Here is a 14513-nt window from a genome sequence, read left to right as displayed (position 1 = left end):
AACTGCTGTGGAGCTAATCTTATATTGTCAATTTTACCTTTCTCCCCAGACTAACTTGCAGTTTAATAACAATAAGTTTTACCTCATCCAACTACTTGAAGACGACAATGCTAGAAAGTTCTCTGTTTGGATGCGCTGGGGGCGAGGTGAGATTGCAGTTTGAGACAAGACAAGGCCAAGCTTCTGTATTATTTCACCAATGAACAGTGGAGAGCTATTATCAGCTTTTGTTGGGCAGGTCTTGCACAATTAAGGCCAGCTAACTAGGTGTACTTCCTTTGCAGTGGGAAAAGTGGGCCAGAATTCTCTGGTTTCCTGTGGAGCAGACCTGCAGAAAGCAAAAGATGTCTTTCAGAAGAAGTGAGTCTGATTTTCAGTGGCTATCCTTCAGGAACATTTATTGTAGAGTAAGCTCCCTAATCTGCAGTCTCTAAGACGACATCCAAATAAGCCACAGCAAGTTCACCAACTACTAGGTCAGGCCTGGCCAACCTGTGTATCACCAGATGTTGTGAAACTACACATCCCAGCATGCCCTGCTGCAGATATAGCATTACCTAAAAGTAATATTGTGGCAGGGCATGCTGGGATTTGTAGTTTAACAGCTGGAGAGCCACAGGTTGGTCAGGCCTGTACTAGGTTATTAGAGTATGACACAGAGCGTTCAGCCACAGTTCTGCCCTTTTTGGCCTCCTTGGCGATAATAGAGTGTTCTAATGCATTTGAGACAGTCTAATGGGCCCTACATACTGGGCGGTAATACTGAAAGATATGAACGATCTCGTTCATTATTGAACGAGATACCGTTCATATCTTCCAGTGTGGAGGCACCAGCGATGAACGATGTGTGGCCCCGCGCTCGTTCATCACTGGTGCCCCGTCGCTTGTGCATGCAGGCAAATATGGACAATCTCATCCATATTTGCCTGCACTGCTATGGAGCTGGGTGACGGGGAGAGTGAAGAAACTTCACTTCCCCCGTCACTGCCCCACCCCCGCCGACGGGTCGCCCGTTGGCCGTATCCGCCGGCGCGCAGCTCGGCAGATCTGCCAGTGTGTAGGGCCCATTACTTTACTTATTAGAGTAGTTATGGAAATTGAAAAGCTTCACTAGGTGTAGGCAATAAATAAATATATATATATATATATATATATATATATATATAAAATATTCCTATTTAGAAATATAGTTTATGGAAATTGCAGTTGGCATCACTATAAATCTGTCTTAATGCCATTTAAGTAAGATAACCCAGAAGTTTGCTCTCATTTTGTATTATCTTGTTATCACTTTGTAAACAATCCGTTTTTGTGTTTATTTTTAGATTTTTTGATAAGACCAAAAATGTCTGGTCAGAGCGTGAAGATTTTGAAAAGGTTCCTGGGAAATATGATATTCTTCATATGGATTATAACTTCACCACAGAGGTGTGTCTGCATGGAGCTTTGTCTATTTCTTTAGAATATGTTACACATCCTACCATCATTGCATGTGGTTTCCAAACTTTTCTAAATCATGGCGCCCTAGAGTATCAGAATTATTTTCACGGCACCCCTAGGCCAAAAATTTCTTATTTAGAAGTTTTGAAAGAAATATTTATTTAGGTAAATTGTATTTATATGTCATCCTTAGGGTCAGTTGTGTGGTGAGGGACAAGATTTGCTTCTATTTGGCCACATATTTTATGACTGGCAGCCACCAGCACTGGTTTTGCCTATTATATTGGCCATGAATAATTTGAATTGGTACTGGAACACCAACCCAGGGCACCCCCGCAAGTGTCCCGAGGCACCCCAGGGAGACACTGCACAGGGAACCTCTGATCTAAGCATATCTGTTGAAACCTATATTGGAGGCATGATACATTTAAAAAAAAAAATGGCATCTTGCAGAAGATCTTTACAAGTTAACACATTTAAAGGCCTCCAACAGAATGAAAGCTGTAACAGAAAGTCCTCCTCCCTCTAATCAGTAGAGCCTTTACCACCACCTGGCACCTGTATCTGTGTATAATAAAGGAAACATTCAATGTAAACAGGATTTCCTGTGCTTTTATTATAGGTTGATCATTCTGTTGTTTCTTTTTCATCCACTAGGGGTCACTGGAGTACTCTTGGGATATGGACTGGGCGTAGCCGGGAATGGCACATTTAAATTAGCAACTGGTTACCCCCTCCATACTCCCATAGAGACTCAAGTATTTTTCTGTGCCTCAGTCGGGAAGGTACTAGTGGATGGAAGCTCCACAGAAAACTTCAAGGTTTTATTTTTGAATTTTTTTTTTATATTTACCCGCATCCCTTCCCCCCTTCCAAAAAGGCGTGGGTCCGGGATAGTGGAAGCTGCTATACGCAGCTACTGGCGTGTCGGTCCTCTCTAAAAAGAGCACCCTCTCAGCCACGTGCGGACTACCTGCAGAACATATTTTTTTTCAAGAAGACTGCAGCTTCTAAAAGTCGGCACATGGAAGCGGGACGGTGCTTAGCAAAGAAGCCCCGTCATGGCCTCCAAGGGTGGTGCAGGTACTGAGCGGTTAGGCAGCTCTCACTGCCGCCGCTCACTCATTTATTTACTATATATGACTGTTTATTAATGTCTGCATGTGTTATAGAAACAAAATGCTGCCTGCCACACTCTCCCCACAAGAACAGAGCCGCATCTCCGATGCGCTCTCCTCACTTTTCAAGACGCAGCGGTTCGGGAGGGGAGAGCGGGCGAGCTGACCGCGGACAGCTACTGCCGCGGCCCGCTCTTTCCTCCGCTCCCCAATCTCTGGCAAGTCCGTTCTGTTACCGGCCGCTCCAGTCCCGCTGCTCCCCGGTCCCTACTACCGCTGCTCCCCGGCTCCTACTACCGCCGCTCCCCGGCTCCTGTCCACTTAAATACACGGAGCTCAAGGGGAGGCAGCAGGGAGGGGGTAAGTTTGCTATGACCACGGACGGCTCTCATAGCTGCCGTGGTCCAACGCTGCAGGAGGAAGGGGGGGGGGGGGGGGGGGAATGCCGCAGGGAAGCCCCAATAACTAAGCTGCGTTTAGGCAGCAAACAGCTCAGGCTATTAAGCCTGTGAGGGGGCCACAATTATAGATATAGAGATACAGATAGATATATATATATATATATATATATATCTATCTGGTTGTGTGTTGTGGGTACATATATGTATATATATATATATTTACAGAGGTCTGTTTGTGGGGGTATATATATATGGTACGTGTATGTGTATATCGAGTGGGTGTATCAGATAACATTGCTATTCTTGCATAAGCAAGCACATGGCTGGACACCATTTTAACATTACTTCCTGGTTCTTCCCAGGCAGTCTCTGCCCTACTACACTCAGCCTCTGGAGAACCCGAGGTGTTGTTAGGAATTTTAATTGTTTTAAACAAGCACACGTGCACTGTAATGCAGATTTATTCACACTTGACTTATGTGGTACTAAGTTCCGGTACGGATCTGTCCTTCTGTACTTGCTGCTCGATGTACATAATCAGTCCGTCTAATGCAAACTAGCAGCTTCGCTGCAAAGTTGGTCAGAATGTATGTCGGACAAATTCGGCTGCACGGACGGACCTTTGCCGATCCTCTTTGGAGGAATGCAGGCGCATGTACTGCCTGAGGGGACATAGTGTGCTTATTTGTCTTATAAATTGACTGTTTCAGCTATCAGTTGCGGTCAATTCACCGCCAGCCCAATAGGCCAGTACGTCAGGTTCTCAACTGTTATCCCTTGTCAGTTTCAGCCTACGACATTTTATTACCCGTCAGAGCATACCTTACAGTATACAGCAGTAGGGGTGTGACTTCGCTCTGCTTTAGGGGGAATTTGGGTTAACAAGGCTGTAGTGGCATGGCACTCCAGTTCACGTTGCCCTACAAGAAAAACACCTTACACTTATCGCTGATTACAGCTTCTGTGGCCGTCAGCCGGTTTTGTACTCGTTTTTCAGCTCCACTTTGGCTACGTTCTTAACAGGAGGATTTCAAACGAGAATAGAAGTTTTACTTTGCGCTGGCTGGGGGTCTGGTCCTGTCTTAGACACTTGCTTTTAGCAGAGGATAATTTGATTTCCTATCATTGTATACGCAATTCCTGAAGGAACTACTCAGGATATTGTCTTTACGCCTCAGTTCATTAGGCGCCCTGCTGCAGGAGCAGCCATACACAGAACATGTGGTGGACTACGGTTATGGTACTGCCACCTACTTCCAGATCTCTCTAACCAGGTTTCAGTGGCCTTTACACCTAAGTCACTGACAAGACAGTGCCATAATGGGGTTCCAGCTTCTCCGATCGTCAGTTGTGGACATCCACAGTTGGGTGGATCCGCAGAGTTGGTTTCACAGATTATTGAAATCTAGTCAACAGAGGACAAGTCGGCGGTCCTGCAGAGGACACAGGCTCTAGTAGTCTCAATAGTTTGATGCCACAGTTAACACCCAAGTCGTGGTTATATTTCGGTTTGGGATAGTTCCAAAAATGGATGACTGTCAGTCCGATATTGACCCTACTGACAGTGCGTCGCTTGCTACAGAGTCGTCTTGAAATACTTGCGGCGGTGACTACAGGTTGGATCCGCAGTAGTACCGGATTACGATGGATTTCGTATTTAGACGAATCAGGCCTACTTATGGTTTGCTGTAAAAACTTTGTTTTCAAACGCTACCGTTTGGCTTCTTATTGGCGCCTCGGGTAGTCACAAGTAAAGGCTATTATGATGGTTCATTTCAGATCCCTGAGAGGTATAACAGTTCTGTGCTTTGGAGATCTGCTCATCAACGCTCCGTCTCAATGCTTATTCCTGCAACGGGCCTTACTAACGTACAATGGCGTCGGTCAGCGCAGTTGAATTGTCAACCTCAGGAGATCAACCCTCATTTCGTCATAAGGATTTATGCATAGAAATGATTCCGGGATACACGGTTTTCCCTAACTGAACACAACACAAAGTGTTCGTCATCATGTACGGTTAGTACGCAATTCCACAGACTGACTCGGTACATTTGTGCCATTCCACTATTTGGAAGGAGAGTGGAGTCTTTCCACGCACTCCGGTTCGCAGGAGTTCACTCAGGTCATTTTCACCTGGATGTCATTGCACGCATCTACTGCCAAGTGCAGTCAGACAACGCGACGGCGGTCGCATACACATTCATCAGGAAGTGCGGTTGTCTCCAACGGCCAGAGTATCACTACCCTGGTGGCCTACAAGTACACAATCTCACCGCAGGGAGAAGGTTCGGCGTCTGCAATTGGATAATTCTTGCAACGGACGCGAGTCTCAGAGGTTGGGGACCTGTGGTCCAAACTGGTCAACTTCAGAGTCTCTGGTCAGATCATGGAAGATTGCTGTCAATTAACTGACCTAGTACTCAGGCCAATTTCCAACGCACTGCACCAAGCGGTGCACATGCTCCGATCTCAGAGACAAGGAGAAATTCGAGGTCGCATGGCCATGCGGGAGGTGGCTCGAATCCTCAATTGGGTCGACTGTCACCAGGTGATATTGTCGCCAGTGTTTGTTCCGGAAGGACAACTGGAAGGCAGCTTACCCGGCTGTCAACATGTTCTTCCAGGCAACTGGGATTTGGATGATGGTCCAGCAGTGGAATTACCCAGGGATCTAATGGCATGTCGCCAACAGTCATCAGATATTCCAGTTTGTGGCCACAACAAGAGCCCAAAGGCTGTGGCAGTACATGCTCTCACAATTGCGTGGCCGTACAGTTTGTGCATCTGTTTCCACCGTTTCTGCTGCTTCCTCGGTTGCTAAAACGGACCACACAAGAGTCCACGACGGTCATACTAGTGGTGCCGCATTTGCCTGGAAGAGCATGGTTCTCGGTTCTCCGCGACCTACTCGCAGCCGATCCTTGTCCGCTTCCGCCACGTAAGGACCTGTTACAACAAGGTCTGTTCTTTTACCCCGATTTAACGTGGCTGCGTTTGACGGAGTAGCTGTTATAACCATCCTCTTCAGCAGAGAGAATGTTCTGTAATATGTTCTACCAACCATGTTACGGGCTAAGAAGCCAGTTACGGCAGCTCAGTAGCGTGTCTATATAGGTTGGTGTGAAGAAGTGTTTCGCTCTTTTGCCGATTGTACACACCTTCCTGCAGGGTGTCCTCAGAGGACAGCCTTTTGAGTTAGATTTGGTACAATGTTCATATTTTTGAACCCTTGCATCAGGTGGAGGTTAAGTTCTCATTTGGAAAACAGGTTGTCTTAGCCGTGGCATCAGCCAGACGTGTTTAACATTGGGTGCTTTGTCATCCAACCCACCGTATCTGGTGTTTTATCATCATAGAGCGGAACTTTGTACGAATTCCGTTGTTCTGACCAAAGATGTTACACATCACTAAATCAGTCGTAGTTCCTGTGTTATCAGAAGGTTCAGGAATTTCAGTTACTTTAGATGTGGTACGCGCAATACGCGTTGATTAAGTCCAAACCTCAAGTGTGCGTAAAACAGACACATTGTTTGTCCTCTACTATGTAGTTAAGATGGCTTGGCCAGCTTCTAAGCAGACCTTATGCCATACGTCAGATTTAGCTTCATCATAGGCTAACTTTCTTCGTAACGTCATGGGCAGGCTACAACCGCCTATATCAGGGTCAGACCTTTTCACACGTTCTTAGAAACGTCATGGTCAGGCTACAACCGCCTACGTCAGTGTCAGACCATTCCACACATACTTTGGGAATGTAAGGGGCAGCAGGTCGTGGAGCGTCTATGACGCAACTTAGACGAGCTGCGACATGGTCATCTGTGCATGACCATCAGTACGCTTTTTGGTGCGTTTTTCCAAGTTGGTACGGCATCAGCATCTAGCTTTGGCCGTATAGTGTTACAGGTGCCAAACGGCTCTCCCGCCCACGGGGGAAGATTTGGTACGTCCCAAGAGTACTCCAGTGACCCCTAGTGGATGAAAAAGAAAATAGGATTTTGGTACTTACCAGGTAAATCCTTTTCTTTGAATCCATAGGGGGCAGGGGGCACTGGACGCCCACCCAGAGCAGTTTTACCTGTCTTGTGGTAAGTTCAGTGGATCTTATGGTAACACAGTATCACCAATGGTCACGATGTTAGGGTGATATCTATTATGGTGTCAACTGATAGGTATCAGTTATGTTATGTGTCAACTTTAGTGTTGACCATTATATTATAATGTTATATGTAATTCGCTAGGGTTCTTATAATGTTACATGTAATTCTCTATGGTTCATCCTCTCTATCGCTCCTGTTCGGCTCAGTAAAAATACTGAAGTCTCTATGGGAGTATGGAGGGGGTAACCAGTTGCTAATTTAAATATTTAAATGTGCCATTCCCGGCTACGCCCAGTCCATATCCCAAGAGTACTCCAAGAGTATTCCAGTGCCCCCTATGGATTCAAAGAAAAGGATTTACCTGGTAAGTACCAAAATCCTATTTTTTGTTTTGCAAAAGATATCACCTCCCTCCACCTCTTTCATGGAAACGTCAGCAAATGGGCCCATGAATCTGAAGGGCATTTAATAGCTTAGTGATGCAGCATGTCAAATCTGTTCAGGTGCCATGCCTTAGCAAACGCAATCGCAGCACGCCGCACACCCCTAACATAGCCTGATGGTGAGAAGAGTGGTGAGTACTATCTGGGGGCCCCTCTAGGGCGCAGCGGTAGTGAAACCAGCATTTATGTGATGTTTTATACTGTGTAGGAGACATTGCCAGTATAAATACCTACTTAGCTCCGGCGCTATTACACGGGACAGAGCTACCTTAGAGCGGGACCAGCGGCGGTTTGGCGCCTTCCTCTGCTTCCAGCTGCAGCAGCAAGGACACGCAGCTCCTCCAGACACTCACAGATACTCAGGAAACTGGTACAGTGGTGTAAATAAGTGGGAGAGCCGCTATTGTACACTATATAGGTCCTGAAAAGGACAATAATTCAGGTGTTTCACTGTTATTTTTATATATATATATTTATATATTTCTCTTACGTCCTAGAGGATGCTGGGGACTCCAAAAGGACCATGGGGTATAGACGGGATCCGCAGGAGCTTGGGCACACTGAAAATATTTAAACTGGGTGTGAACTGGCTCCTCCCTCTATGCCCCTCCTCCAGACCTCAGTTAGACTTTGTGCCCAGGACTGACTGGACACTCACTAGGGGAGCTCTCCTGAGTTTCTCTAGAAAAGACTTTTGTTAGGTTTTTTATTTTCAGGGAGACCTGCTGGCTACAGGCTCCCTGCATCGAGGGACTGAGGGGAGAGAAGTCAGACCAACTTCTACTTAGTTAAGGGCTCTGCTTCTTAGGCTACTGGACACCATTAGCTCCAGTGGGTTCGATCACTTGGTGCGCCTAGTTGCTTGTTCCCGGAACCGCGCCGTCACCCCCCTCACAGAAGACAGAAGCCTGGTGAGTATGCAGAAGGCAGAAGACTTCAGGATGGCAGAAGACTTCAGTAACGGAGGTACTGCGCAGCTCCCACACACTATCACCAATGGCACTCACAGGGTGCAGGGCGCTGGGGGGGGGCGGCGCCCTGGGCAGCATGTTACTGAGGTCTGGGAGCCGGCAGAAGCCTCTTCGGTGCCTCTGCACCGTTTCTCAGACCCCCGCCGGCATTTTCAGGTTTTCAAAGTTGGCGGGTTGAAGCGCGCCGGGAAGGGGCGGAGCTTAGCCGCGCAGCTCACAGCACCATTTTCTCCTCCACACGCGGCTGAAGGAGACGCTGCCCGGGACCTCTACAGTTCCTCTGAAAGGGAGCTAATGGGGGGGGGGGGGGCAGTTTGTGGTGCATTTTGTTATATTTTGAGCAGCGCTGGTCACATATATCCCTTGACGGGATATTTGGGCGCTGGGGTGTGAGCTGGCATACTCCCTCTGTGTGTCTCTATCTGGGCTTCATTGTGGGCCTGTCCCCTAGCTGAGACATTCTGTGTTTGTGTCCGTGTGTCGATAATACGTGTCGACATGTCTGAGGCTGAATGTTATTCACCGGAGGAGGTTATTGGGGGAGCAGATGCGGGTCTAGATTTGGCCCTGTCGGCGCAGCCGACACCTGATTTACTCACATTTCTAAATACAATTAATGCAAATGTTGCTTCTTTGTCAAAGAGGTTGGATAAATCTGAGTCACAGACACAGGTGTGGAAAAAATCCATGGAGGATGCTTTGTCTCAGGTACAGACCCCATCGGGGTCGCAAAAGCGGTCATTTAATCAAGTGGTAGATACTGATACCGACACGGACTCTGATTCCGAGGTCGATTTCACTGAGGCTGCTTTACATCCACGATTAGTTAAGAGTATTCAATACATGATTGTGGCTATAAAAGATGTTTTACGTATTTCTGATGAACCTGCGGTACAGTAAACAAGGATTTGCTTGTTCAAGGGGAAAAAAGCTGAGGTGAAGTTTCCCCCCTCTCATGAAATGAATACTCTTTGTGAAAAGGCTTGGGAGTCGCCGGACAAGAGGTGGCAGATTCCCAAGAGGATTTACATGGCGTATCCTTTTCCACTGATGACAGAGAAAAATGGGAGTCGTCTCCAAATGTTGACAAGGCTCTATCTCGTTTGTCTAAGAAAGTGGCACTTCCGTCTCCTGACACGGCAGCTCTCAAGGATCCGGCGGATCGCAAGCTGGAGACGTCTCTGAAGTCCATTTTCGCTAATTCGGGTGCATTGCTCAGACCTGCTGTGGCGTCAGTATGGGTGAGTAGTGCTATTGCTAAATGGGCTGAGAATTTAGCTAATGATATGGATACCCTTGATAGAGATAATGTTATTTTGACTCTTGGTTATATCAAGGACGCTGCAGATTACCTGAAGGATGCGGCGAGGGATGTTTGTCTCTTGGGATCAAGAGCCAATGCCATGTCGATATCGGCTAGGAGGGCGTTGTGGATCCATCAATGGAATGCTGATTCCGACTCCAAGAGAGCTATGGAAGCTTTACCTTTCAAAGGTAATGTCTTGTTTGGGGACGGCTTGGCTGACCTGGTTTCTACCAAAAAAAAAAAAAAAAGTCCTATTTTCTTCCCTATGTTCCCACACAACAGAAGAAGGCACCTCATCAGCAGATGCAGTCCTTTTGTCCAAATAAATACAGGCGTGGAAAGGGTTCGTCCTTCCTCGCTTCAAAGGGTAGAGGAAGGGGAAGGAAGTCGCCTGCCGTGTCAGGCGCCCAGGACCAAAAGTCCTTCCCTGCCTCTACCAAGTCCACTGCATGACGCTGGGGCTTCCCTGGCGGAGTCCGGACCGGTGGGGGGCCATCTGCGGATCTTCAGTCAGGTCTGGATTCAATCAGGCCTGGATCCTTGGGTCCTAGAGATTGTGTCTCAGGGATACAAGCTGGAGTTTTCAGGAGGTGCCCCCTCACCGTTTTTTCATTTCGCCCTTACCAGTGTCTCTTCCGGACAGAGAGGTGGTGCTGGCAGCGATACAAAAGTTGTGTCAACAGAGGGTCATTGTTCACGTTCCCCCGTCCCAACGGGGGGAGGGGTTCTACTTGAGCCTCTTTGTCGTACCGAAACCGGACGGTTCGGTCAGACCGATTCTGAATCTAAAATCCCTCAATCCATACTTGAAAGTTTTCAAGTTCAAGATGGAATCTCTTCGAGCTGTGATTTCCAGCCTAGAAGGGGGGGATTTTATGGCGTCAGTCGACATAAAGGATGCCTACTTACACGTCCCAATATATCCTTCGCATCAGGCCTTCCTCAGGTTTGCGATACAGGATTCTCATTACTAATTTCAGACGTTGCCGTTTGGGCTTTCCACGGCTCCGAGGATTTTCACCAAGGTTATGGCAGAAATTATGGTTTTCCTTCGCAAGCAAGGGATTACAATTATCCCGTACTTGGACGATCTCCTGATAAAGGCGAGGTACAAGGAACAGTTGCTGAGAAGTGTGAATTTGTCGCTGTCGGTTCTGCGACAGCACGCTTGGGTGCTAAATTTGCCAAAATCTCAGTTGATTCCGACCACTCGGCTGCCTTTTCTGGGCATGATTCTAGACACAGAGTTACGGAGAGTATTTCTTCCAGAAGAAAAGGCTCTGAAACTGCAGACGATGGTCAGGGAACTTTTGAGGCTGACAAGTGTGTTGGTCCATCACTGTACTCGGGTTCTGGGGAAAATGGTTGCGGCGTACGAAGCCATTCCATTTGGCAGGTTTCATGCCCGGGTGTTTCAGTAGGACTTGCTGAGCAAATGGTCCGGGTCTCACCTGCACATGCACCGGAAGATAAGTCTATTTCCCAGAGCCAGAATTTCTCTCCTGTGGTGGCTACAAAGTTCTCACCTCCTAGAGGGACGCCGTTTCGGTATCCAGGACTGGGTACTTCTGACAACAGATGCAAGTCTCCGGGGCTGGGGCGCAGTCACCCAAGGAAGAAACTTCCAGGGGAAATGGTCGCTCCAGGAAGCTTGTCTCCACATAAATGTTCTCGAGTTAAGAGCCATTTACAACGGCCTGCTACAAGCAAGAAGCCTTCTTCAGGGTCGACCTGTCCTTGTACAGTCGGACAACATCACAGCGGTGGCACATATAAACCGTCAAGGCGGAACAAGGAGCAGGGCGGCTATCGCTGAGGCCACAAGAATCCTTCGCTGGGCGGAACAACACGTGAGCGCCCTGTCAGCCATGTTCCTTCCGGGAGTGGACAACTGGGAAGCAGATTTCCTCAGCAGACACGAGCTCCATCCGGGAGAGTGGGCTCTTCACCAAGAGGTGTTTGCAGAGGTGACAAAGTGTTGGGGAATTCCGCTGATCGACATGATGGCGTCTCGTCTCAACAAGAAGCTTCCGAGGTATTGTTCCAGGTCAAGGGACCCCCAAGCCAGTGCAGTGGACGCCCTTGTGTCTCCATGGGTGTTCCAGTCGGTCTATGTGTTCCCTCCACTTCCTCTCATTCCAAAGGTACTGGGGATCATTCGACGAGCAAGAGTTCAGGCGATTCTCGTCGTTCCAGATTGGCTAAGAAGGGCCTGGTATCCGGCTCTTCAGGAATTACTGGTGGAAGATCCTTGGCCGCTTCCTCTAAGAGAGGACCTGTTGTTGCAGGGTCCATGCGTGTTTCCAGACTTACCGCAGCTGCGTTTGACGGCATGGAAGTTGAGCGCCAGATCTTAGCTCGTAAGGGTACTCCCGGGGAGGTCATTCCCACTCTCATTAAGGCTCGGAAGGAGGTTACGGCGAGACATTATCACCGTATTTGGAGAAAGTATATTTCCTGGTGTGAGACTAAAACGGCGCCTGCGGAAGAATTTCACTTGGGTCGATTCCTCCACTTTTTGCAGGCAGGCGTAGATGCAGGCCTGAAATTATGCTCCATCAAGGTGCAGATTTCGGCTTTGTCTATTTTCTTTCAAAAGGAATTAGCTGTCCTCCCAGAGGTTCAGACTTTTGTGAAAGGAGTGATGCATATCTATCCTCCGTTTGTGCCTCCTGTGGCACCATGGGACCTTGAGGTGGTCTTGCAGTTTCTCATGTCTTCCTGGTTTGAACCTTTGCGTAAGGTTGAGTTGAGGTTTCTCACTTGGAAGGTAGTCATGCTGTTGGCTCTGGCATCTGCCAGGCGAGTGTCAGAGTTGGCGGCCTTATCTCATAAGAGCCCGTACTTGATTTTTCATTCGGATAGGGCAGAATTGAGGACTCGTCAGCAATTTCTGCCGAAGGTGGTTTCTTCGTTTCACATTAACCAACCTATTGTGGTGCCGGTGGCTACGGATGCTGTGCCAGTTCCGAAGTCTCTTGATGTTGTGAGAGCTTTGAAAATCTACGTCGCCAGAACGGCTGTTGCCAGGAAAACTGAGGCGCTGTTTGTCTTGTATGCTTCCAACAAGATTGGTCATCCTGCTTCAAAACAGACTATTGCACGCTGGATTTGTAGTACGATTCAGCAAGCTCATTCTTCGGCTGGGCTACCAGTGCCAAAATCAGTAAAAGCCCATTCTACCAGGAAGGTGGGCTCATCTTGGGCGGCTGCCTGAGGCGTCTCGGCTTTACAGCTTTGCCAGGCAGCTACATGGTCGGGTTCAAACACTTTTGCAAAGTTCTATAAGTTTGATACCCTGGCTGAGGAGGACCTTGAGTTTGCTCAGTTGGTGCTGCAGAGTCGTCCGCACTCTCCCGCCCGGTCTGGAGCTTTGGTATAAACCCCATGGTCCTTTTGGAGTCCCCAGCATCCTCTAGGACGTAAGAGAAAATAGGATTTTGGTACCTACCGGTAAATCCTTTTCTCCTAGTCCGTAGAGGATGCTGGGCGCCCATCCCAGTGCGGACTGTTACTTGCAGTGTATTCTTGCGCGTTAAGTTAGTTTATACACGGGTTGTGTATTTATGGTTTTCAGCTTGTTGCTGTTGTTATGTCATACTGTTATCTGGTTTACTGTTACTCCGGTTGTACGGTATGTTTGTGGTGTGGGCTGGTATATATATGTATATGTATGGTAGCCCTTAGTTAAACAAAAATCCTTTCCTCGAAATGTCCGTCTCTCCTGGGCACAGTTCCTATAACTGAGGTCTGGAGGAGGGGCTTAGAGGGAAGAACCAGTTCACACCCAGTTTAAGTCTTTTCAGTGTGCCCAAGCTCCTGCGGATCCCGTCTATACCCCATGGTCCTTTTGGAGTCCCCAGCATCCTCTACGGACTAGGAGAAAAGGATTTACCGGTAGGTACCAAAATCCTATTATATCTCTACAGCTTGCAGTCTCACTGAGCCTGACAAGCTTGGGTGTGCTGTCCCTCTCTCATTATGTGTCTCCTCCTTACATACAGTAAGGCAGGTTTGCTATTGTAATACTTGTCTGTGTGTGGGAGAGTTGTGTCAAAGTCAAAAATATTACATAGAGAGAACATACAAACTGCACACATTTAAGTCGCTATACTTGCAAATATGCGCAGCGAGCACAGCAATATATGGTAACACACGCATTTACACGGACATGGCACAGAGATGGATTCGACACTTATTTCATACAGTACATAATTATAATAATATCAAGCACCAGACATCATGGAGATTTAAAATTAGCTAATGAATTAATGTCATGAATGTGTATTATTTGAACCGAACCAGATAAACCCGTCATGTTTAATATTGAAACAAGCACATTGGTGTGTAGATTAATTTGATACTTGTTGTGAAGTTGTGGGACATTGCAGCGGATAGATATGATTATATGTATAAAAGCTGAAAATCACTTTGTTAGAACAATGAATGATACAGTTCAGGGCTGAACCTGATCAGCATATACAAAGCAAGAGAGACCCCTCCCCCAGGAACTAGTCAAACAGGAAAGTAGCATGGCTAGAGAAGAGGTCAGGGTTCAGTTGCTTGCGATCTCAGAGGACAGATGTACTGTGGCTATACTCAGAACCAAGCTGGCATCCAGAAGCAATGGCTTGTTTATCACCAGGCTCCAAGCGAAAGGCTAAGTATTGAATCCACATGGCTGATTGGCATAGAATAGTTTAAAGTAGTTGTGAAATGATTGGTATTGAATAGTTA

General features: G+C 47.5%; 1 protein-coding gene across 1 annotated transcript in view; it reads left to right on the top strand.

Annotated features, from left to right (window-relative positions):
- Window positions 1-14513, top strand: part of PARP2 (poly(ADP-ribose) polymerase 2) — a 145054-nt gene that overhangs the window by 77200 nt on the left and 53341 nt on the right. The window contains exons 8-10 of the mRNA XM_063913453.1: window positions 50-146; window positions 285-360; window positions 1326-1428. Of these exons, the coding sequence (XP_063769523.1) occupies window positions 50-146; window positions 285-360; window positions 1326-1428 (276 nt within the window). The remainder of the gene's footprint in view (window positions 1-49; window positions 147-284; window positions 361-1325; window positions 1429-14513) is intronic.

The sequence above is a fragment of the Pseudophryne corroboree genome, chromosome 1 (genome assembly GCF_028390025.1).
Source record: "Pseudophryne corroboree isolate aPseCor3 chromosome 1, aPseCor3.hap2, whole genome shotgun sequence".
NCBI classification, from domain to species: Eukaryota; Metazoa; Chordata; class Amphibia; order Anura; family Myobatrachidae; genus Pseudophryne; species Pseudophryne corroboree.
The sequence above is the reverse complement of the archived record's forward strand: the minus strand, read 5'-3'. Positions and strand labels throughout refer to the sequence as shown.